Genomic DNA, 27,172 nt, shown 5'->3' on the forward strand with positions numbered 1-27,172 from the left:
AAAAGGTAGGTTATGTCCTTTCTCGGGTATTAAAATATCTCCATACCAAATTTCATGCAAATTGGTTCAGTAGTTTAGGTGTGATTGAGTAACAGACAGACAGACAGAGTTACTTTCACATTTATAATATTAGTATGGATTAGGTACTTAATATTTTAACAATATATTTTATGTAAGTACCTACTTGTAAATAAATTGAAGGAACAGCAAGAGAAAATGAAAAGTTTAATGCCTTAAGAATCTAAGTAACAGGAACAATACAAGATGTTAATGACGTCCATACTAATATTATAAATGCGAAAGTAACTCTGTCTGTCTGTTACTCAATCACGCCTAAACTACTGAACCAATTTACATGAAATTTGGTATGGATATATTTTGATGCCCGAGAAATTACTTTTTATCCCGGGAAAATGACGCAATCCCGGAAATCCCACGGGAACGGGAACTATGCGGGTTTTTCTCTGACTGCGCGGGCGAAGCCGCGGGGGGAAACCTAGTAGCCTTATAAAAACGTATTCATTTGAATCCAAAAATACTGAATGTATTTAGTTATTTACATATAAAAGCATATTATGTATAGGTATTGTTACTAACAGATTAAAAGATTTTTAGACTATTAGATTTCAAAATAAAGACGCATTGACATAGTTTCACTTACTTTACGAAATCGGTTGTAATTATTGTTATTAAACTTAAAAATTTAATATAAGTGTAATTTTTTTTTTTTTTTTAACCCTATAAAAGTTTAGTTTTATAAGTTTCACTTGTATGTTTGTATGTAATCGACTTATTATACTGACCCACTTTAAGAGCTAGCGCGCAAGAGCAACTATTTTGTCTCTCCCATCAACTCTGAACCTAGGAAGTTGCGTCGCTACGTGCGCGCACTTTCTTACTAGCCCATAGAGTTGATGGGAGAGACAAAATAGTTGCGGAGACAAAAGTTGCTCTTGCGCGCTAGCTCTAAACGGACAGAGATTAAAGATCGGCGACAATATAATAATTTTATGAGTAACGTGCTTTTAGTTTTTTAACAATTAACATAATATTAATTACTAGCTTTCCACCCGCGGCTTCGCCCACGCAGTCAAAACCCGCAAAGTTCCCGTTCCCGGGGGATTTCCGAGATAAAACTTATCCTATGTCCCGGGGTAAAAAGTAGCCTATGTCCTTTCTCGGGTATCAAAATTTCTCTATACCAAATTTCATGCAAATTGGTTCCGTAGTTAAGGCGTCATTGAGTAACAGACAGACAGACAGAGTTACTTTCGCATTTATAATATTAGTATGGATTTTAATGTAATAGCCTATTGTAATTTATAATTAAAGTTATTTAATAATAATCACTTGTAATGACGTCTTAAATGTTGAATTAATCCAGGAAATGTAGAATTTAGTCAAGGGCCAAGGCTGTTGTTTAGGTTCAAAATTAATGAATAAGTGCAATGATTTTAATGAATAATTAATTTAAATTTTAAAGATATATATTTATTTATTTATTAACTCTTAATACAACTAAACGATCTTAGGTATACCTACAAAAATAAAATCAATAAGCAATTTAGTGTATTTGCCGGCCTTATCACTTAGCAACGATCTCTTCCAGCAACCAGGCAGTAACAGGTAAATATGTTATGGCTTCAAGTTAACTGAAGTAACTAGAAATAGAATTTGATATATAGTTTAATAACGTTCAAAAGCTCTATAAATGAGAAATTTCCAAAAAATAGAAAAAACGTTCTCGAGGCGGGATATGAACCCGCGATTGAAAGGCAAAAGACGCGGGTTTGATTTTTTCCTAATCTTTAATATGTAGGTAATCTCATGTAAAAAGCATTTGTATGCTATAAAACTTACTATAAAATTATATGTCGAGCTTATTTCTGTTAAATATTCTATTTCCAGTAAATTAAGACATGAATAATATTGTTTCATTTATTAATTATTATATATAGAACAATATTTAATTCGTAATAGTTTTTATTTCATCAAAACATACTACAAAAATATATTTTATCACTACTTTATGTACAAAAACTTTAATATCCTAGTTCTTTATATTATTATAAAAAAATAAGAGTTTAATTTTATTACAAAATGTGCGAACTCTATGCTAAATAGTTGAGATTATTATTATTTCTCTCGATAATACACGGATACCACCAGAAGGAAGATACCCGGTCGATGGAAGGTCCGTGGGGACACCAACAACACGCAGAGGCCCTTTAGAGAACTTAATGTGTTGTGGGACACCAGCCGCAGCCTGCCCATGACTGCACTATAGAGATACATCCCTGGGCAGTCCGCGGCCAATGTAGGACTATAGCAGAAAAATGGAAATGAATAAAACTAGGATATGGAAGAGAGTGTTATATATTTAACAACGTGATTCTATTGTGACTTTTTATACTATGTCTTTCTATATTCAGATAAGATATGATGAACAGTTGACCTACTTTTAAAATATTTACTGTGTTTTTATGTAAATGTTGCCAAATGAAACATATTTTTGGGGTTGTAGAGTTTTGTATAGAGCCTTGTATATTTTGTATTTTCTACGCCTCTGTAGTCTGTACAGCCTTTCATCCCCAAATCCTTTTATGAATTAAATATCTACGTATTTCGTGACAATATATTAAAAGTAAAATATACTAAATACTGTATAATATTATTTATAAATCCTTGTACTGAACAAAGTAACAAAATAATTTCATTTTCATTTAAATATCAAAAAAAAGTAATTAACTAGTTATATAAATTAAAATAATAAATACAAAGGTGAGTTTTTTTTTTAATTAAACCTAGATGTATTTTAAACGTTTCCAAATTAGCTTGGTTCATAAATATACTTAGGTAAATTTATTTATGTATACGAAAATTCTTGGGTATTTTTAGTCTTTACATAGGTAATAAAAAGTTCCGTTATACTTATTTTTTGAAATCTATTTTTAAATTTGAACTATTACTCAATAGAACTAGATAATAGTGCAAAAAACGATCTCAAAATTTGCATACTAATTAAAGTACGACGCATTATTTAAAATATATTATTGAAATACAAGTGCGTAACTACGAATTTCGATTATAACCTATAAAATCTACTTAAATAGAAATTAACAATTATAATAGTATCATATTCAGAAACACTATGAATTAAATTAATAAAACACTACTAATAAAAACTGTTCAATCCAGCGGCCAACCCTTGGCACCTTCTTAAAAAAAAGAACGAAAATTCCATAGCCTATGCAACACGCTTAAAAAAATTAAAATGTCAACATGAAGTTTCGAATAATTTCGAACGCAAAAAGCTCGTCTCTTATCAGCTGTTCAATGCAGCGCTGAATAGGGGCTCGCGATTGGCTGCCCGCTTATGAGCGACACCCGTGATTGGTCGGGAGCACATGAGCGACGAGCCACGTGCTTATAAGTTACAGCTGAAACTTTTCCGCGCCATTTTCGCGGTGCGTTCGTTTTTTGAAATACGTTTAGTTTTTAATTTGTAATGGCCAATGCTGGTTGGAGAATTATTTTTATAGGCAACTATTTTATTCGAAATGTACTGTGAATGTAATATTAATTGTTTTTAATCTATATTTTGATGATATGATTAAAATTTAAAATTTTGAATTTATTACTTACGTACAATTGAATCATTTCCAAAACCACCAAAATAATAAAAATAATCCAGCCGCAAATAAAATCAAACCCGAGGCGAACTCAAAAAAATTAACTCAACAAACATCACTCACGACGCATTAAATTCGTGAAAACATCTCCATAATTAATCGGTATTACGTTTAAATTAAAAAAACCGACACTTTACAGCGACAAAAACTACCACTCATAAGTACCGACTCGGATGCAGTTCAGAATGCAAATTATTTACAACACTGCAACGCGCTGCATTTCAATAAAATACAATCGAAAATAACGTACTCGTTAACCAAAGTTACTGGCTACAAAGTATCCGATAAAAAAATATATTTGCTTGGAAAGCGCGCATCTAAACAATACACAACAGCCTTCGACGCGGCGGCAACAACAATGCTTCGTCGAAATAAGCAAGAAATATTTAACTACCGGCGCGGGGAGGGGCGGCACTGCCCTCAGTATTGGCGCTACGGCTGTGGTAGTTATAGTTTACGTGATACACAGCTCAAATACAAATAATATAAACATTTCAGCCGAGCATGCGCCGTGGCCCCAGACAGGGATGCCACTACGCTGCCCCGCCACGCATCCAACCAACTACACATTATAAATAACAGCTAAATAACACGAAATTCAACTAGATTTATAAGCTTCTGGAGATGTTGTAGTGGATTCGTTAAATTGCTTTTTTATAGATTAATTTGCATATTTCTGACAGGGAAACGTTTCGGGCGGCACGCATGCGCGCTGCGAGCGGCTAAAATGCTATCGACGATTCCAAATATTTATTTTTTCTTGCAGATTTTTAAATGGACGCTCCCATTTAAAACTCAATACGTAAACGCAAATCGCAAGCTTTACAATATTATAAATATTGAGAAATATACGCACGAGGTTTAAGCTATTTCGTTCTGAAAGATAAATAATAAAATAATATTATTGATGTCATAAAAATAATTTAAGGGTAAGTTTTGAAACATAGGGGATGATAAAGGGTAGCAATCAGTTGTGGCTTCAAGCAATTGTAGAGTCTTGAAGACGGATTTATTTCAATTATAATTCGATAGGATTGGTTTGCGCATGCGCGGCTATACATTCACACCGAACCGAATAATGAATATACAGAAAAACATTTTTTTAAACCTATCATTTTTTATCGTTTTAACCAAAATAGAATTAAGTTAGCCAAAAATATAACTAACATCATAAAAACATTGACGGTTAGATTAACTGTACTTGGTTTACTACATACAAAAAAAATTAATTCAGTTTTTGTGTAATGCAAATAATATTGAGTTTAGATTCTTCCAAAATTTTTGTTCGAATTGTACCTATATCTTATTATCTAAAGGATTGTTACATTATCATTTGCATGTGCTTAATTTGTAAAACATTTAAAATATCAACGATAAAATAAAAAATGGAATTTAAATATAATTGAAATAATGTGTTTATGAGAAAACAATCTAGCTTTTTTATAAGTTGTATTATAACAATAAATATTGGTGAATATCAGTTTACATTGATAAACTTTATGTACCTATCAATTTAGATAATATTAAGTAATAAAATTAATAAATGCGAGAGGTCTAAATTATTCACACGTCATTCAATTAATGTTCTGCTGATAAAATAAATATAATTAATTGTAAAGTCTATGGTTAAGGTCTCAAAAATCGTTTTTTTTTTTTTTGTGTTTCTCAATGTTAGCCAGAAGGGCTACTACATTTTAACGCGGACGCGGGGGTGAACTGAAGGTTCACCCTGGTAGCGACATGCACAAGGGCGTCCCCCCTTGACGGGGACCACGAACCTCGGCTTGAGCTGTCGCTTGAGTGGAGGAGGCCAGAAGGGCCCTAATCGGACGGCTAAAAAATCGTGAAATCATAATTAGTAGAGCAGCAGTTTAATTGATTTCCAAATCAGTGGTATCTCCTTCAAATTATTGCAGAAAAGCATTGAGATCGAAAAATTATTTGGTCTACCAAACTGGGACATCTAATATCTGTCAACTATGAGTATCCGAATTTTGTTCGTTGCCGAATCTCTATGTAATAGACAGTCCCGGTATAGGACATTGACTTTTTTATTAGCAATTGATTTGGTATATCGATTCCTTTGCACTGCTTATTATTATGGACACTTACCTATCTAACGAGAAAAATACGAAATAACTGACTTACATTATGGGCGTTATTGTATTAATTTATGTAATTTAAACAGAATTTGTTATCATTATTTATTATGTCAATTTCATTACTTTCACTTAACGACATAAAAAACAAATTTAAATTATTATTTTTACACTATATCTACCTACATGCTTATGTTTAATATTTACATTCTTATAAACTAGTTTTTATTTTTATTACATCTAACAATGAAACAATAGCATTTTAACAATATAATTATTACGCACATAAATTAGAAAACTCCACCTAGCCACTGTAAAAACTCAATTGTAATAATTAACATGCGTTATTCTTATATGTTGACATTAACATCACGTAGATCACTAACAATATGAGCAGAAATCCTAACAAAATATACGCGAAGATAAATAAAATATTGTCAGTGTTCTGTTGAAATTTTCTTTATGGCTCGTGGAAATTAAAAGATGGAGGCAGTAGCGCTTATGAGCGAGTAGGCGGGGTCCCGCCCACTGAACAGTGACGCCCTTTGCCTCTTAAAAGCGACCGCCTTCCTCCACAATATACAGGAGTTATCAACTATTATTTCCACACATTTTAATATCAAAATAACCTTTTATACCTCCCCTCTGTATTTAAACAATACATTAATTGATAACTCTAACCTTACAGACAATAATATAACTTCGATATTTTTTGGCAACATGACGTACCTATGCTAAACCGGTAAATACTAGATTAGCTCAAAATAGCTTTAGTTTAAAAACAGGAAAATATAATTATATAAATAAAAAACACAATTATTTTTAATCGTACCTACTTAATATTTGCACGTGTCTCGAGATTTGATAAAATTCGCACTCAAGGTCGGCTTGCATGTATCCCTACAAATTAAAATCTAATAAAAATGTTCATGATTAATGTACTTAATATTAATATTAAATACTGCTAAATATATAGGTAGCTAAAATCGTCTGTGCTAGGTATGTACGTACTTTTCGTCGTTAAATAAGCTAGGTAGGTATTGTGGTATATTATGTACCTACATTTATTTATATTGTAATTTTATTTTCGTTTACAAAATAATAAATCTTCTTTTTTTATCTGTATGTACCTATATATTCATGTATTTTTTAAAACACAGTTTGATATAAAATAGACTCTAGCGGTATCTGGTTTATTCTGCTTTAATCTAGTCAAATTTAGAGTCAATAAAGGTTCTGTGCTATTTTAATTGACAAGACTTTGGGTAGCCGTAGGTTCTAACGGAAACAATTATTTAAAATATCGTTATAGATCCTTGATAATGTGACACTTTTCTATAATAAAAAGTAATAAATAGCATAGCTATTAATTCTGTAAATAAATAGTTTAAACCTTACAAATAATCAAAAACAGTCACCTGACACCTGTTACAAACACAGTTACAAAAATATGCCTGCCTGCAGATACATATAAATTTAACAAATACTTAATTCGTAGATATAGGTATGTACTTTGGTAGACCGTAGGTACTTTAAGTAATTGTAATGATATATTTTCTTAAAAACAACATAATATTGTAAGTCAAAGATGTATAAATAAATAAATAAATATTACAAATACTTCAGACTTATACTTGATCATATTTTTAAATGAAAAACATAGTTGTTAAACTAAATCTCCTGAATTTCATATTTTCTTATTTTCTGTAGAAAAAAAGTATAGGTATCTACGGTAAAGAAAATTTTCTTCATCTCATGAGCTACACAATAATGGCGGCGGGAATATAGCCTGGACTATAACTAGGTTTAGATCTATATAGAGCTGGGCTTTAGTTTTTAATTTATTTAAAACATCCCTCTGAGTTTGAAGGTGTGACGTTGAGAATTTAATATTGTTAGTTGAAGGTTAGTTAGTTGTTCTAAGTTCATTCTAGAAGGTTTAGAATTTTTCAGATATTTTCTCGCTTATTATGAGGATAATAGGATACGTTATTTCGGGTCATCTATCGGCTCACGAAATTTTAGCCAAACGAGTTTAATATTTTATGTGTAAAATAGTTCCCAATAGTATGTATCATAATATTTTAAGCAAGTTTTTTTATGAATCAATTACAAGCTTCTACCCAGGTGTTGGACGACTTTAGCCACGGTTTACTTAAGCCTTGTTTCCACTTGAGCATGCTCAGGCGAATGAGCGGCTCATTTGGCCGAGCCGCTCAAGTGGAGACGCCTGAGCACGCGCGGCCCGAGCATGCTCAGGCGTCTCCACTTGAGCGGCTCGGCCAAATGAGCCGCTCACGCGCGTGCTCAGGCGTCTCCACTTGAGCGGCTCGGCCAAATGAGCCGCTCATTCGCCTGAGCATGCTCAAGTGGAAACAAGGCTTAAAGAGTCGCTTTTTTATAACTTTTTCTCGTTAGAAACTCCATTTTTAATTTCTTATCGTACCTACCTAGCATAATAGCATAAAGCAACACAGATTTTCAATCTATTTTCTAAATAAAATCTATTTTCCCATAAATACGTTTTTTATAAAGATTTGGTATAAATCCATAAACTAGTGTCATAAAACTATGTTTGCAACCCTTTGAGTGTCGTAAAGAAAATGCTTAGGTACAGTCATTTAGAAGCTATTAACTTTTGTGGTACCAATAAAAACTTACCCTTTATACAACCAGAACTAGAAAAGAGTTAAATCGTTACGTTGTTTATAGGCAATAGCTTTTGCTCGTGACTTTCCTCGTTTTAACACGCTTTTATTAGTTTCATCTGTGTAACCGACATAATATGTGTAGGTAGGTACTAGACTTGATTTTGACCGACTTATGTGGACAGATTTAATTCAAACTTTGTACATTTATCAAGGATCAGTGACAATAATTGAAATTCAAATTAAAATTATATTTATTTGCAAGAATATAGTTACAAATTATATAACAATAATACAATAAATTCATGAGCTAAGGCGTGTTTTTTTAACATAAGTTTATTTTAAAACTGACGAGAGGGACTTTTATGTAAATCTTTGTCTAAAAGTACTGAAAATAGGCTAAAATTTTGTATGTATAGAATAATATTACGTAACTAAGTACCTGATTTTTTTTGCCTGTAGCCTGAGCTTTAAGCCGGGTTGATGACCGTAGACCGTAGTCTTCTTTCTCTTTTACATGTCATTAACATATAAAACAATACAAAATCTTCAGTTTTTAATATGAGCATACACTTTAATATGCTTTCAACATTTATATATAGATATTATATGATATGCATGGAGAACAACTTAAGAAAGGTACAGACAAATAAGCTAAAACTCAGAGAAGGTAAGAACTAAGAAAGTATTCCAGAATATTCTAGAAGGTAAGACAATATTCGAGGAATACGTTTCCATGTACTTATGACGTCATCAATCGCTATAATCATTTGTTTATATTTACAGTAATTCTGAGATTGTGACCCCTATTTATTTTTCGGATGCTGCTACTGTCGCAAGGTTCTTCAGTCTATTGTGAACTTTGACCCTTATGAGAGATTATGAAATACTTCTTAAAGTCTTAATGTAACAAAGAATCATTATATTTTGTACTTTTTTATTAGTAAAGATTAGAATTATGTGGTTTTTTGTAGAACCTCTTTGTTGTTTATGTATTTCAAGTGTTAGAATAGAGGTGAAGATAATTATTTCAGTTAAAATGATTTAATGTACATTAGATTGTAAGCAAAACTTTATGATATATATAAGTATGTATCTATATGTATGTATGTATGTATATATATGTATGTATGTAGTATATTGTCAGCTAGTATTTAAGCTCTTAACGCTACTTTAATTACATGATGAAAAGAGCAACTATATGGAGTTTCTTGTCGGTTCTTCTCCATAGATACTGCTTTCCGAATCGGTGGTAAATGTTAGATATGTAAAAATATGACATTTCAAAAGTGCTACTCGAAGAAGTCCTGAATAAATAAATGTTTGAATTTGAGTTTAAAGATAATGTTATTATTAAAGTCTTCTGAGTCTCAGTTATTCTACTTTTTCTGTTACTTACCTGCATTGATATTGGTTAATTTATTTATATAGTAGGAATAAATGCTGAATATTACTTACCAGAAGAGGTAGTTGCACCATTGGTCTCTGGAAATAAAAGAAACATCGTATGATAATTCAATTCCTATGCTTTTTCCTAAATTTGGATTTTTAATATGTAGCCTGCTACGTTTTCCCCCTCCTTGGTAGTAATGTTTAAACTAGCTGTGCCCCGTGGTTTTACCCGCATTGATCCGCTCCTGATGGTCTTAGTGTGATGATATACAGGCTTCCTCGATATATGAGCTATCTAACACCGAAATAATTTTAAATACCGAAATAATTAAAATACCGGCTGTTCCCGAGATTAGCGCGTTCAAACAAACAAACAAACAAACTCTTCAGCTTTATAATATTAGTATAGATATATATAGAGGACCGACGGTACGCACTGATGGTCGGTCAAGCTCTGCAACCAGCCTTATCTCTACATACTCTACTTACAAATTTAAAACTGTTCAATAAAACATCTTAGCAACATAAAAAACTTTATGATGAGGAAAACATTTTATCAACAATGTGTATTGCCAAAATAAGTGATCCACAAAATGCCTTGACCGTTATTCCACATTATCAGTAAGATAATTTAAAAATAAATATTACGTTCTTATAGATGGTCCAGTGGCTTAGTTTTAAGATGAGATTTACATACAATTGTAAGGCCCTTGTATATCCATACTAATATTATAAATGCGAAAGTAACTCTGTCTGTCTGTTATTCAATCACGCCGAAACTACTGAACCAATTTGCATGAAATTTGGTATGGAGATATTTTGATACCCGATAAAGGACATAGGCTTGTTATTGCGAAATATGTACCACGAGCGAAGCCGGGGCGGACCGCTAGTATGATTATATTATCTATACTTATTATTTATAATATATTATAATATAATAATATTATAAAGCTGAAGAGTTTATTTGTTTGTTTAAACGTTATCTCAAGAACTACTGTAATACTATAATAATGAAAAATTATTCCGATAGCTCATTTATCGAAGAAGGCTATCATTACGCTAAGACCAACAGAAGCGGGGCAATCCAGGCAAACCGCGGGGCTCAGCTAGTGTATTAATAAGTAACTACCTTATTAGTATTTTCATAATCATGTAAGTAATTAGGACTTAATCAAGTTCCTTATTGCTAACTGCTTTATGCTCAAGATTTATAATTGGAGGGAAAACCTAATTTTACAATCTAGATTCTAGATAATACCTAGATATTATACTCAGTAGGTATAATAAGAAGAATTATTTTCACGACTAGCTTACCGCCAGCGGCTTCGCCCGCTTTGTCTAAAACCTAATAAATTACATAATAAAACCTTCCCCTTGAATTACTCTATCTATTAAAAAAACCGCATCAAAATCGGTTGCGTAGTTTGAAAGATTTAAGCTTACAAAGGGACATAGGGACAGAGAAAGCGACTTTGTTTTATACTATGTAATGATGTTCCTGTCCATGTACCATGTCCCTATGTATACTTATATACATAGGGACATGGTACAAATAATGCAATCTGTAATTTCTGATAATAATTATCATTAAAATAACAGATTTTTTTTTATGAAACAACAACCTTGCTGTTATTGTACCTATATATGTTAATACTTAATTCCTATATAGCAGATTTATATTTATTTTTTCTTATTAGCATTTGTTGCACGTTAAAAAAATGTATGTATCCAATCCTGTGGATAACGTTGTTGGTTGGACAGTTATACCTGTATTTAGATTAAGTTTTATTGTACAATTAACCACTGTTCTGCTGTTTATTATCCCTAATAAAGAAAAATAAAAAATAAAATAAAAATAAATAGCTTTTTTTAAAGAGCTTTTTTGGCCAAAAATTCGTACTTTTAATTAGGGGAAGCCACATGTTTCAGCTAGTTTAAAACACAATAAATAAATAGAAAATATTAACCAAATAACTAATGTCACAATAAAGCTGGAGGTCCCGATAACTCGTTGATAAATTATATTAATATAAATAAAGAGTGTTATATAAACAATATTTTAATATGCCTATAACAAAGCATTGATTGTTTGTGTTTATTCTTATTATCTTGGCTGATAGTCACTAGCTGTGTATGTGATAATACATCGATGTTAGATAAAATATTACGTTTGGTTAGAATTATACACATAAAATGATATAATAAATAACTATTAGATAATATATTTATATATTTTTGATTAGGTATCTAAAACAAGGAGAATAGTCATAGTTAAAATTTAACTATGGTAATATTTATGGATAAATACCTACCAATAAATTCAAATTATAATTATCACGTTACTTTTGTCAAATAAAACTTACACCATTTTATTAAATAATAATAAGGATCTACGTTATTAGACATATAAATACCTTAAAAAATCACTTCAGTGTTGTGAACCGCGCAAACCGGCTGAAAGCTCGCACAGTTTATTATAAGGAAAATGTTAATTTATCCACACATACACCACAACCGACTAAACAAAACATCGTGAGCATACTGACATACAGACTGATAGACAAACATCGAATCACATGACCTGACTAGACCACCTCACTAGACTAATAAGTAATAACCAGGACGATAAAATAGCCTAGACTCGTAGGAAGTCTGGTTTTTATTAATTATTAATAAATAATAAAACATTTGTTGGTTTCAGTTAGATATACATAATTATTATCTGAAACAGTGGCTTCGCCCGCTTTATATCGAACTAACATTTACAAATTTAAGCTTTCCTCGAGAATCACTATTAAAAACCGTATCAAAATCTGTACCTAAGTAGTTTTTAAATTGTCATACGTAGGGACAGATAGACAGACAGACACGACGGAAAGCGTCTTAGTTTTATACTATATATTATTTATATTACTGACTAAATTTCTACCCGTGCGCCACGGCTTTGCATGCGTAGTGTAAGGAAACTCGAACATGAATTTTAATCGCGATAAAAAAAGCCTGTATCGCTCTCTAGCGTCCTAACTATCTCCTAACACAAAATAAACAAACACAAGTGATAACTGCGTTAAAAACAACCGACTTCAAACTTGCACTTGCAAAATTTACAAATACCTAGAGACAAAAATGCTCATAAAATAAAAACTACTGGGCCTATTCGAATAAAATTTTTATGGGACCAATTCGACACCATCCCGCATCGAACAAAAAAAGAATCACGTAAATCGGTTCAGAAACCTCGGAGTAATCGGTGTACATACATAAAAAAAATATACCGGCCGAATTGATAACCTCCTCCTTTTTTTGAAGTCGGTTAAAAACATCTAAATTAGTAAGGATGTAGGTACGTTCATTGCGAGCAAATCAAACAGTGAAGCAAAATCATCAGCTCCTCACATGCCATGACGCTACACTCTATCTAAGCGCTATTAACATTAGATATCTATTAATTATTATGTATCTATTTACCTATTATATAGCATATATAAGCTCCAAAAAAAAATGTTAATCAAAATCACATATATCATTTAGATTTTTATAGATACATTTATTAAAATGTCAATCGTCTGCATACGTCTTTAAAAATAGTTGCATTATTTTTAAACAATGTTTCTTATCTGAGTTTCACAATATTTATAAAAATGGCCACGCTCGGGTAACATAGTTGTTTTCAATCGATTTTCTTGTTTATAATATCGATAGTGTGATATGGTCGAATTGTTTAGATTCCACCTCTCCGCCTGTTAAAAGTTTACCTTTTCATCAAATTGCTGTTTGGAAAACACGATCCGTGTTTTATGTTTAATCTTAAATAACGTAAGGCGTAATCATAGATGTAAAACATATAGGTATTACTTACATATAATTTTTATATTAGAACCAATGGCGTGTTCATATTAAATGCACCGGATTCTTGCCCTTTCTTTCTTTAAAACTATAGGGAATTACATACCTATTTTTAACCGACTTCAAAAAAAGGAGGTTATCAATTCTACCGGTATATTTTCTACTCATATAAATCATAAAAACCTTTTTGAAACCGTTAATGTGTACATTTTTAACTGTTTCATTTTGAATACATACATTTATTATAATACGTTACGCCCCCACGCTTCACGCAAAAAAGATAATTTTCAAAATTGAATTTGATTTTAATTTAAGTTAATGAATTATTTTTATATACCCATGAAATAAGTCATATAATTATACATACCTATATTAAATATACTAGCTGCCTCCTTGGTTAAGTGGTTGACACATGTGCGTAGAACCCAGAGGTCCTGGGTTCGATTCCTGGTGGAGACGAAGAAAAAAAAGGTCTCAGTCTGGCGGGCAACAGAAGGCTGATCACTTACTTGTCCCTAAAGAAGATAGATCAGTGAAACATATGTATGAATAATGCATCTGCCCCTTACCCCACTAGGGGAGTGGGACACGGGACTTCACTTTTTAAATACTAGCTGCGCCCCGCGTTTTTACCCGCGTGGCTCCGCTCCTGTTGGTCTTTGCGTGATGATATGTAGCCTATAGCCTTCCTCGATAAATGGGCTATCTAACGATGAAATAATTTTTCAAATCGGACCAGTAGTTCCTGAGATTAGCCCATTCAAACAAATAAACTCTTCAGCTTTATAATATTAGTATAGATTAATTCCTTAATTTTATAGACCACTTTCAATATCTTTCTTTTTAAAAATATCCTTCATCCAAATATTGTTAACATTGGTGCTAAGTTAAAAATATGTTTTTCCACAAAAAATCGCGAGCTCATCAATATAGATCGCAAGTCATTGAATTTTTCTTCATCGAAACAGCTTCCTCCTTTGAAGGATGAATTTTTTGTATAAAAGGCCTTGGAATAAAGCTATTATTAATCGTGCTAAATGTTGAAAATAAAACGGCCTTAGTAATCGATTAATTATGTGATAGTAGAAAAAAAAACATATTTTTAATATTACCTGATATTGGCAGTAAAAATATTAATTATTACATAAAAATCTTCTTTCCTATTACGTCAGTACGATATTACGACTAAAAATTATTTAGAGATACTAAATTTCACTCACCGTTTCATCTATTTTATGATTATCGTCTTCATCTCGCTGGAGACACATCCAGATATCACAAATAATATGAATCACTACACAACAATGATCAATATATAATAGTAAAAGTCAGTGACCACAAACGGCACCCAGCGGCACACCTTGGTCGTTCTCTTGAAATGACTGAAGCGATACGGGTCCAATGTTTTGAATACAATCTGTAACAGAACAGAAAAACAATAATAAACTCGACTGCCAGTGGCAATAGCTTTAAGTATGTTAAGTAAGGGTTACGATGAGAGCCACACACTCGAACGCTTGACAAACATCGACCTTAAACTTTCAGACATAAGAACACGTTTGCCCCAGACATTAAAAACAGATGGTGGATGCTTACATTTTTTAATAGAATCCTAGATAATTTTAATGTTTGTCTAAACATTATACTTTATTATTATTGACGTTTGAAATAGTAATGGAGTTGAGACGCTTATGGGATAAAACAACGAGTTCGAGCTGTACACCGTAGCTGGCACATGCTTACAAATAAAGTATTTTTAAATAATGTCACGGAAAGATTGTATGACGCAAATAAACATAAATTATGTGAATTGTATTGACTGTTGGAGACAACATCACGAACAGATTATTGTAGATATTAGATTTAGCACGTTCGTTCACCTTTAGTTCTGTTTCTTGTGAATATTTTAGCACATTTGCCAATTAATGGTAGGCAAAAATGAGAGGTATGTTTAATTATCCTCACGTTAACATGCATAAAAGATATAGGCATGAAAATACGTGTACAATTCAGAATTATGAATTGAGTGTGTATTTGATTATTATCAATAGATACGATAGATGATTATATTAATTCAAATTGTATATTACTATTCAAATTCAAATTCCTTAACTAATTTGTGATTGGAACACTCCTATAGTCGAGCCAATTTAATAGGCAACATTTGACGTCTATCAATTTTATCTTCGAAGAGAGGTAACCTGCTTAAAAACATCGATTAAAGTGTATTAATCGATACAGATTTGAAACATTTGTCAATCGAATTTATTAATTTATGATGATTTTTATTCACAAGTAATCAATTCATTCGATTCTAGATGTCAGATTTCGATTTTTAGAGTAACGTCTCTAGTATTTAAAAAGAAAAAAAGTTTATTGACACAAAATTGTAGCGACGTCAGTTCTTCAATTCAGAAATTGTTTATTATGTTTAGGATGGTTTATCAGTAAAATGAAATCTTAAAATAACTTCTATCGGTCATTATTATTATAAATATGTAATCGTAATTGAAAAAAGTTAAGCAAATGTGCAGTTCTAACAAAACGAAATATCATGTTATTCTATGTCGTCGTTACTAGGTTACGTTGTTGAATTTTGTTGAACTGTCAAATGTTGCCTATTAAAATGGCTCTACTATAGTAAGCAAATAAAATGCTTATGTCAGGACTATTACTATTATATTAATATCTACTATCGAACTTCGAAGTTAAAGCCTACTTCAGTGTACAAACTTCAGCATCGTTTGTAATATTATAATCAAATTCTTAATCTTCAATCTCAATTCTTAATCTTCTGTTCGAACACACAAAACATCTGCTCTGTTGCTCCATGTTTTAATTCCCCAAGAATAACCTCAAATAATTAACAGACACCTTTGCAAATAAGTCGGCAATTTGTGTAGGTCTCAAATTCTCATAAATTAGTCCCCCCAATTTTCTAAACTATTCCGTCAATCAAACATATTTAATTGCGTTTATATTTACGTGTCAATGCGGAAACACGAAGCGTTGTATAAATAACTTTGCATTTCGCGAAGGTCACAGCTAGTATTTATTGCGATTATTTAAATAATCAAATTCGTAAAGCGGTCAAAGGACGAATTCTTTGCCGCCTTACACGTGTTTTCATGTCTGTCTGTGCGGATAACCTTGATTGAAAGATAGGTGGTATGAATCGCGATAAACGCGTTCTCAAACCGTAATTCGTAATTTATGTAATTATTTGATTTTTATCTGTCTTATCACAGTAGGTATACGGGCATGTGTCGGGATAAGAATTGATCCGCTTTCTGCATAGTTATTGACGTTTTACCACAGGTAATGCTATACTTGTAGTACTGTACCTATTGTAGGTAGGAATATCATTGGTAAAACAATAGTATTTAAATATGAAATGTATAAACAAAAATTATAATATTCGATTAAAGTAGAGAAAAATGGATCGTAATACGATATTGCAAACATGACACAACTCAACCAAACACCTAAATTGTTATTGTAACAACGAAACATAACCCCCAACAGAAGTGACCTTGCATTACAAGCGTTATAACACGTACCTAGGTATACAAGTTATTTACATAAACATTTTTAATGGTACCTAAGCCTTTTGACTGTTTCTAAACAATGATTAATACTAGTTTAAATAAAACGTCTATTTTTAAGTCTAAACAGCTTCGCGGCCGAGGTTTTTAGGCGTACAACTTTCATATCTACATAGATAGTGTACCGAATACTTCTTCCATGTAGGTGATTTCTATTACTTATTTCATCCCCTTAACTTTTATTTAAAAAAAATCTAGGTACATTTCCATTTTTCAAGATTCAACCATTTAAATTCAGCCAAATTGTTTCATAGCTTAGTTAGTCCTTGAGTTAATAGACTTTGAGAGATAAGCATACAGAAAATACGGAATAAATTTCACATTTTTTAATGTGAAAATGTGAGCTTTGAGTCTAATTTTGCACAACCACGTCAGAATTTTAACAGACATAGCGGCGTCTTTTACTTTGAGTACCTAGGGTCGGTCATACTTATTAATTGGGGTTCCAGTTTTTAGTTTTTTCATAAATCACAGCCTAAATAGACCTGCGATGTTACTCAGTATCATAAAAAAGCAAAGAAAGAAATATCGGCAAACATCAAATAGACCGTGTCTGATGTTGTACGAAGTTTTTACACACTATCGATTTTATCGGACAAACCACATAAAACCGGCGACCATAAAAATCAAAATTGACAATCACGCCATCTATGCCGCCACTAATGAACTGCTAAGCATTCTCGAATCGCAGAACATAACTGCCATCTATGATACACACCATGAATCTTTTTTGTTTTTTTTAACGTCACGCCTGTTGCATAGCCCGCCGATTGTTTACACAACACAAAAGACCCCTGTTTGTTTTTCGCTATACGTTTCCTGGTTTGTTTTGTGTGAACTTGTTTTAATGTGTGCGTGTGTTTTCACAGCCGCCTATGTGTTTAAGCATTGTACACAAAGTGTTGTTTGCACGTTTCGAGCCGGTAATAAATTTTGTCTTGTAGTTATTTTATGTGGTTATAACAGCTGAAGATCCATTATGAGTCGTTTGAACTACATAGTATGTATTGTTAAAACGTTTGTTGTCTCATATATTTAAATGTATTGACAGAAAACCTATACCTTAAAATATTATTATGGACGTGTTATAGTCAACTAGCTAACCCGGCAAGTTTCTGCCTTACTCTTATCACTTACGGCCATCGGGTATGAAAAATAGATGTTAGTCGATTCTCAGACCTACCCGATATCATGAGAATCGCGCCAGACGATTGGAGGAGTATGGTAACTAACATTGTGACACGGGAATTTTATATGTAAGATTATTCAGATGTTTATCATAGAAACAACATTTACATTTAGGTTTTAAAAATGCAAATTTTGTGCTGAGTCATTATCGTCCACATTACCATAAAGTATTTTTAAATCAGCTTTTATTATTTATATACCTATGTTTATTTCTAATGCTACATTTTATGTTATCTTAGATTCATATAGATACGATCCGTCATACTACTTACCTAGTATGGTAATTTATATGTACCTAACACAATCAACAATTTGTAAAAAATAATAGGTAAATGTCATCAACATTCCTCTTATTTTGTTTCATAAAATTTATTTTTATGTTCTAATTTAAATTGTAGATAAATAGGTTTTTTATATACCTACCTAGGTACCTACTTTGTCTTCTTAGAATCTGCAATAAAATGTTCCTTTATTTGCCACCTTTTCAATCATCTCCTTTACAAAAAGTTGTAAAACTGTTCTATGGCTCTCTATTTGGCTATGGTTCTTTTATATACCTAATCTATACTAATATTATAAAGCAGAAGAGTTTCTTTATTTATTTGTTTAAACGCGCTAATCTCAGGAACTGTACTGGTCCGATTTGAAAAATTCTTTCGGTGTTAGAGTTAGAGAGAGTTAGTGTAGGTAGATACCTAGCCCAATTGTCGAGGAAGGCAGGAACACGGAATATAATGTACCTATCAATTATTATCATCACGCAGAAGCAGAGCCACGCGGGTGAAACCGCGGAGCGCAGCTAGTATAGGATATATTATATTATAGGTAGGTACCTAAAATTGAGAGGCAAACAAAATTAATTACTTACTTAAAAAATATTAAACATGAATGAGATCAACCGAAATTACAAACAAGCTTATTGTTATAAAAATATAAAACAAAGCCGATAAATTGATTGTTTATTTAAAAAAATAACATCTTATCAACATTTATGTAATTGTAAATATTCGCAAACGAATAAACATAATTTGCGATAAGGAAAAAATTGGTCAAGTACGTTGTGAGATAAATTTGAGGGTAAGTCATTGGAAAACCGGAAATATGCCGATCTTTTGAAATCATATGCTAATAAATCTGGTTAGAACCGGTTTCCGAATGTTTGATTGGTCGTTGATGGATGGAACAAAATGTGGGCTTGACAATAAGTCAGTTAAATAGGTGGTCTAAATTAATTTTACGTTATTTTAAATTTTATATGCATGAATAATTGTGCCAAGTATGTCCTAAATTCTAAAAATAACCATGATTCAACATAAAAAAAGAACAAGAAAATGTTTAGTTTTTCTTTAATTTTCCTCAATACAATATATAGGTAAAGAAAATCTTAACTGATCTATCTTTTATTTTAAAATGATTTTATTTACTCAGTATTAAATTAAATGTTTACAGGAAAACCTCATCAACAGCTGTTATCTGTAATTTAAACAAACACCACTTATATTTAATTATATAGAATAGATTATACATGAATCTATTTTTTATCAATACCTACTAAGTAACACCAATTATTTAACTTAGATACTTCAGTATACTTAGTACCTACTATATATATTAGTTATTACTAATATCACAGACTAATAATAATATACTACGTATACAACTAATATTATAAATGCGAAAGTAACTCTGTCTGTTACTCAATCACGCCTAAACTACTGAACCAATTTGCATGAAATTTGGTATGGAGATATTTTGATACCCGAGAAAGGACATAGGCTACCTTTTATTGCGAAATATGTACCACGGGCGAAGCCGGGGCGGACCACTAGTATATTATAAGTTATAGTCTAGAACTAGTACCTATGTTATATAACAATAAATATAGTGCACTAACTTTTTGCCTCCGGTTTTTCTCAACGCCACTTTATCGGACAGTCGTTCATTACTTACTTTGTTCAATTTACATATTTCACCTCCTTGAAATGAATTACAAAAATATGCCTGTGTTTATACGTGTACGAAACACTCTTTTATAGGTAAGGGAAGATGACGGGTAATTTCATAAATATTCTAGCTGCTTATGCTATGCCCCGCGGTTCTACCCGCATTGCTCCGATCCTAGTGGTCTAAAGGGTGATGGCATATAGCCTTCCTCGATAATTAATACTTAGTCTAATTAATAGGTACTGAATCATCTTCTAAAATCGGACCAGCAGTTATTAGTATCGATAGATAAATAGATGCATATGTACTTATAAAACTCGTTTAGGTACCTATCTGCCTAGAGAACGTAGGCTCATAGCCAAAGTTCCATGAAATGCAAAATCCACTAAGTACAAAGAAGTTTTTAAACTACATATTGTGTACAAAGCAAGCAATTATTTACCACTTATGCAATTATCTTGCGAAACAAAACAATGGACTATGGGAAAAATGCTCGCCTTTCCTAACCCGATATACATTCACACATGAAATAGCACGAAAACACTAATAAATGCACACAATGCTTGCTGTTTGTGTTTTTGTTTTTTATGGTAATTGTAGTCTATAGTGGGTATTATCTGGCCTGTCAGTACACGTGTGTGTGTTGCTTAATAAAGCATTAATGAACCGATTTAGCTAAAATTGGATATTAGATAAATCTATTATCTGTCTATAGATCTTGGACAAACATTTCATATTTTTTTTAATCGCGCTTATATTAGCTTCACCTGTATGTATGTAACCGACACCTTTTGATTCGATTTTGAACCACAAAAACAGACAGATTAATTCAAACTATGTACACGAATCACTGTCACTGACCGGTGACAATACGATAATTTTATAAAATACCCTGAATAATAAAAATTATAAAAAATATTTTTTTTTAATTTTTTTAGGTGATTGTTTTTTTTTATATGTATAGGTACCTAGTACCTACTTAATTATTTCGTTGAGATTTAATAACATTCTGTAAATTGAATAATGATAAAACAACACAGTTCTCGTGACATTGTATTTGTTGGGCGTTAACTAGATCATATTATTTATGTACTATAGATTCATAGATTGGGAAAAAAACTCGAAAAGCTAGTCTGCACCATATTATCCTCCTTCTATTTCATAATATATTCACTTCATTTCTATTTATATTTTTAGTAGTGTATCATTTCAGAAATAGTAACAAATATATATGAATTTTCTTACAAAAATATTTATATTCTTAACCTATACTACTTAAAGTATAAAGCTCAACAGTTTGTCTGTTTGCTTGCTTGAACACGCTAATTGCAAGGACCACGCGTCGATTTGAAAAAAAATTCACTGTTAGATAGTCCATCTATCGAGGAAGGCTATAGCATCACGCTAAGAACGGAAGTCAGAACAATTCAGGTAAAACCGCGGGGCACAGCTAGTCAATATAATAAAATAGGGAATTTCTAATGTTTAGTCACACTTATATAAAAAAAGGTAGAACTAAGTTAATTCAGTCAACATTTTTCAGGTCCATTCTACCTTGATTGAAACAACCTTTCCAAAAATACTTCAGTAGTAAATGCTTGTTATTCGTATATCTCTTTCTCTTCTCTAATATATAAAAATCAATGCCACTTTTCGTTGTAATTCCATAACTCGAGAACGGCTGAACCGATTTCGATAATTCTTTTTTTATTATATTCCTTGAAGTACGAGGATGGTTCTTATGTAGAGAAAACGTTAATATGTACCACGGGCGAAGCCGGGGCGGACCGCTAGTAGGTTAATAAATATAGGTCCAATATCAGCGATAGATAAAACAAAATGTTTATATTCGCCGATACGTAAACTATGACGTAAATCGTTTATCTTATATCGTTAAATGATAGAACTAAAAAAATATCGCATTTTTATAACTCTTGCATGCACGTACTCATAATTACCTACTTTGATTTTAATCTTTTGTTAAAACAAATAATCTTTAATCTTGTTAGACTACATTTTTATTGGTGTGGAGATGTTTTTTTTTATCACCGAGCATTTTGGGCAGACGTCCTATCCTACTAATATTATTTTAAATGCAAAAGTTTGTGAGGATGTGTGTGTGTTTGTTACACTTTCACGCAAATACTACTGAACCGATTACAATGAAATTAAGCACACATATAGAGGGTAACTTGGATTAACACATAGGATAGGTTTTATCCCGGAAATCCCACGGGAACTGTGGGGGTTTTTCTTTGAAAACACGGGCGAAGCCGCGCGCATAAAGCTAGTTTGCCATAAAATTCAATCAAAGTAGATTAAATTTATTCCAAAGGTGAAGCAAAACCGCGGGCTTAAAACAAGCTTACTCATTTATCATTGAGATCTTTCCCATGCACATGGTACAAGTGTAATTAAATAGAGTGCATACCGACTCGCACTTGGCCGGGGAAAAGATGTTGAAATTTGTGAACTTTATCTGATATTTACGGTCCATTATAAAAACCCTGGGTTTTAATTAAATGTCATATGACCTTGACTCCGGTCGATAGTTCAGTGGAGAAAGTAATGTCAAGTATATTTTGTCCCTGACCGTTGAGTTGAGAGGTCGCAGGTTCGACACCAAAATTGAAATGTCAAAAAGTTATAAATCGCGTGTGACGTCATCATTTCCGTATACCAATGAGCTGTCAATGCCTTGAATATGGATATTTAAAAAAATCAATAAAATTGTTTCAATTCATATTTAGTTTGTACAAAAAAAATCCTCCCAGTTACATTTACAAATTGCAAAAATAAAATGATTTTTCTTTCATTGATTTTCCAGATACATGTAAACACTGTAGACGCGTTCACAGACGCGTTGGGCACAATAATATTACAAGACAATATTAAAATTATGATTAACTCATAATTCATATAAGAAAGTATTCCTTTAGGTTAGGCAAAAAAAAATACACACTTTTCTTTCGCAATTGAACCATTCCACATTGCTCCAAGCCCACTCTTAGTAATATTATGACGAAAAATATGAAAACGTCTAAAACCTATTTACCCAACGAATTATTACATTTTTTAAGTCAATTTAGAAATGGCTGTACACGTGCCGCCATTGTTTAGGATACATAACGAGGTCGGAAGTGTTGTTGATAGCCATTTATTTAGAATTCGAGGTTACAACATTATTTAGGTTGTATTGTTTTATCAGTACCAAGGCGCAATTTCGTGCTGAAACCGCGTATATGCTTGATTTGCAGATGGAACGTTAGATTGACGCGATGTAAGTTGATTGGTTTTGTTATTTGTATGGATAGATTATGTGTGTTTGTGTGTATGTTTGGGATGTATATGTGATTTTAAGCCAAATGTATATAAATCGTGCAACATAATTTTATTTTTGCTATGCCTACATATGTGAATACATATGTGCGAGTCTTGATAAGATTTTAATAAGCTTTTTATAAAACGACTGATTCTTTTATTGTGAATTGAATTTCATAATTCATTAATTGAAAAATAATACAGAAACACACTTTTAACTTTTTAAATAAGTACTTACTTCACTACACATTATATAAAAGTAAAGTGAGTCACAGTCTATTAAGATCATCATCATCAATAATCAAGTACTATCACAAAAGTTTTATAGGACGTCATGAAAAATAAAAATCGCTAAACCTAAAAATAGATTTAAAAACTAAGCACTTATCAACAACCCACAGACAGTGGCCCAGTTCTGATTCCCTTATCACTATCACCTGGCACCGTCGGATCTGATCTTCGTCTATATACTACAAAAATGTTTGTTGTATATTTTTGCAAGGCTCACGATAACGCTATCGCACGCCTACACGCGCACACACGCACACATGGATCTTGCGTTTTTTATGCAGAGAAATTCATAGACGTAGAAATTTTTTTGAACATTTTCTAAAATTGGTGTAATATATTTTCGCATGTTAAGTACACATACCTACTGTAACAGTTAACAGGTGTTTTTAAAAATCGACGTAAATATGAATTTTACATCACTATGACAGAAATGATAGTGTAAAATCGCCTAAGGTTTGTATGAGTAGGTATGTTTCAGGTTTCTATGCTACTATAGCTTCCTATAAAAACAAAAAATGCATACATAATTCAAAGCTTAACATTTGAAATTTTGAATGCTCATCACCTCTTATATTATTACTTAGGTACTACTAATCTTTAATCTTTATGGGATATACCTATGCACATATCTATGTACATATTGATTTTCTATGATCAGCGGTCAGCCTCTTTTACTGTTATATCAATTTATTTTACCGTCTACACTGATGGGAAGCGACTTACTTATAAAATAATCGTAATCGGTTGACCTTGACCCTTATAGTACATAATTATTATTATACCCTTTATAACCGTTTTTAATCAAAGGAGGAGGTACTCAATTAGACTGTATTTTTATTACAGGTGATAAAAGCACAGAAAAACAAGGCATTAATCCTGCTCAAATATTCAGGTGTGAAATAATAACAAACACACATAAGTAGTATACAACAAAGTCGCTTTCTCTGTCCCTATGTCCCTATTAAAACTACGCAACGGATTTTGATGCGATTTTTTTTTTAATAGACAGAGTGATTCAAGAGGAAGGTTTTAATATATAATTTATGATGTTTTAGACAAAGCCTAAGGACAAAGCGGGCGAGCCGCGGGCGGAAAGCTAGTATTCTATAAAAACAATCAAACATTATATTTACAGGACATTAATTATAACTTTGCTTTGATACATAAAATTTCACATATAGGTATGACAAAATAACTAACACAATACAAAAATGATACAAAAGAAGATTTTCGTAACTCAAACCTTCAGTTCCTACTGAATTGATATTATAATTACCTAGGTACCTACTTTGTGTATCAACTTGCGTAGCACGTCGATATTTGTCTATAAAATCTATTTTTATACACGTACCTAACTACCTACGCAAATATAAAAACAGGTGAACTAAAATAGACAATATTAGCTACAAATGGCATCCTATTTTTAGAAAAATTAACCAAGCAAGTAACGCTCGTCAAGTCCTAAATGTTGTTTTTTGTAGAAAAAAACCACTAAAAATTCGAGTATTGTGCCACTACTTGAATATTCAATGGGTGATTAAAATGTTAACGATAAAATTAAAGCACAATTAATTAATTATGTTTCAACGTATTTGATCGAATACTGCACTATAAAGAAATCTTCATCCAAAACATAATATTTATTTTCGAACTAGCTGTGCCCGCGACTTCGTCCGCGTGGAATAGTGACTGCATAGTAGTTACTACATAACACACAATTATTGAGTAAACACGTCTTGAAACACGTACTATCATATACAACTAAATTATAAGTAGGTACTTACAGATTATTATGTAACAGTTAAGAAATAAAATAAATAATAACACAAAAGAACTGTTAGTAAAATTTATTACTAAACTGAGCTATAAAACTTAGGTACAGAAGAGTTCAAAATTTCCAGGATGTGGTTATTCTCCCGCTCCCATATCCTTCTACTTTCACAGACTTTCAACTTTTCCCTTTCACCCCTAGTACCTAAATATCAGAACCGATTTTGATCTTAACCATGTCTAATCATACCTATATATGTACATTGTACATGTATCCTTTCGTTTGGTACTCCATTTGGATTATTTATCCCCACTATCACCCCTAAGGTACCCTATATGTATCTAATAAACAGATTAATCGATTTTGATAAAACATGACTAATTGTAATTCACACGTCATTTGATATGCCGCTTGAGTATATTATTTGACCACATTCGATTATTCATTCCCACTTTTACCGCTATAAATCAATAAATGGATGAACCGATTTTGATTAAATATGCCTCATTACACTTCTCACGTCAGGTCATGCCCTTTCATTTGATATGCCACTTGGGTATATTATTTGACAACTTTTATTCCCACTTTTATACCTATATCCAATAAATGGATGAACCAATTTTGATAAAATATGTCTTATTGTACTTTACACGTCATGTCTTTCATTAGATACGTCACTTGAGTATATTTGATAAAATTCATTTATTTATTCTCCCACTTTTGACTTTAACCCCTATATCAAATAAATGGATGAACCGATTTTCATAAAATTTGACTTATTGTTTCTGACAGGTCGTCTTTTTTCATTTGATATATCACTTGGGTATAACAGACAACATTCGTTTTACCCCTATATATAAATAATAAACAACTAATGTAACAAAAAAAACGCATCTAATTCGTATTACCCGTTAGCGAGCTACGGTGGCACAGACAGACATGTAAACACACATAGCGGACATAACACCCCTCTTTTTGCGTCGGGGGTTAAAAATATAATACCTACGACATAATTTCAAAGACCTTTTATATAGAAAATTTACCTAGAAGTAACCATAGTGCTATTTGTGCAGGTTTTAGACTTATGAGCAAAAATCTAAATAAAGGTTCTTTGACCCCCCTACTACCCCCTCAGCATAACCCCCCCCCCCCACGCTTGGGGACTTTCAATATGATCATCTGGACATGTCAAGGAATAACTTTAGCGTATAATTTACGTAATAAAGTAATTCATGTATAGAATGCCTTAGCAAATGTTCGCTGTGATTACTTAAATGGTCATAACTTTTTTATTTATGAACCGATTGACATGAAATAAACACTAAATGTTAAATGGAGCTTACCACAATATATTAGTGAAAACCGCATCTAA

The 27,172-nt window shown here is 31.9% G+C and overlaps 1 protein-coding gene across 1 annotated transcript in view; it reads right to left on the reverse strand.

The window, feature by feature from the left end:
• The window catches only part of LOC123703487 (forkhead box protein P1), a 70,812-nt gene that overhangs the window by 35,218 nt on the left and 8,422 nt on the right, over window positions 1-27,172 (reverse strand). The window contains exons 2-3 of the mRNA XM_045651502.1: window positions 14,901-15,097; window positions 9,898-9,924 (exon numbers count right to left, since the gene is read on the reverse strand). Coding sequence (XP_045507458.1) covers window positions 9,898-9,924; window positions 14,901-14,948 — 75 coding nt within the window. The 5' untranslated portion in view covers window positions 14,949-15,097. The remainder of the gene's footprint in view (window positions 1-9,897; window positions 9,925-14,900; window positions 15,098-27,172) is intronic.

This window comes from Colias croceus, chromosome 26 (genome assembly GCF_905220415.1).
Source record: "Colias croceus chromosome 26, ilColCroc2.1".
NCBI classification, from domain to species: domain Eukaryota; kingdom Metazoa; phylum Arthropoda; class Insecta; order Lepidoptera; family Pieridae; genus Colias; species Colias croceus.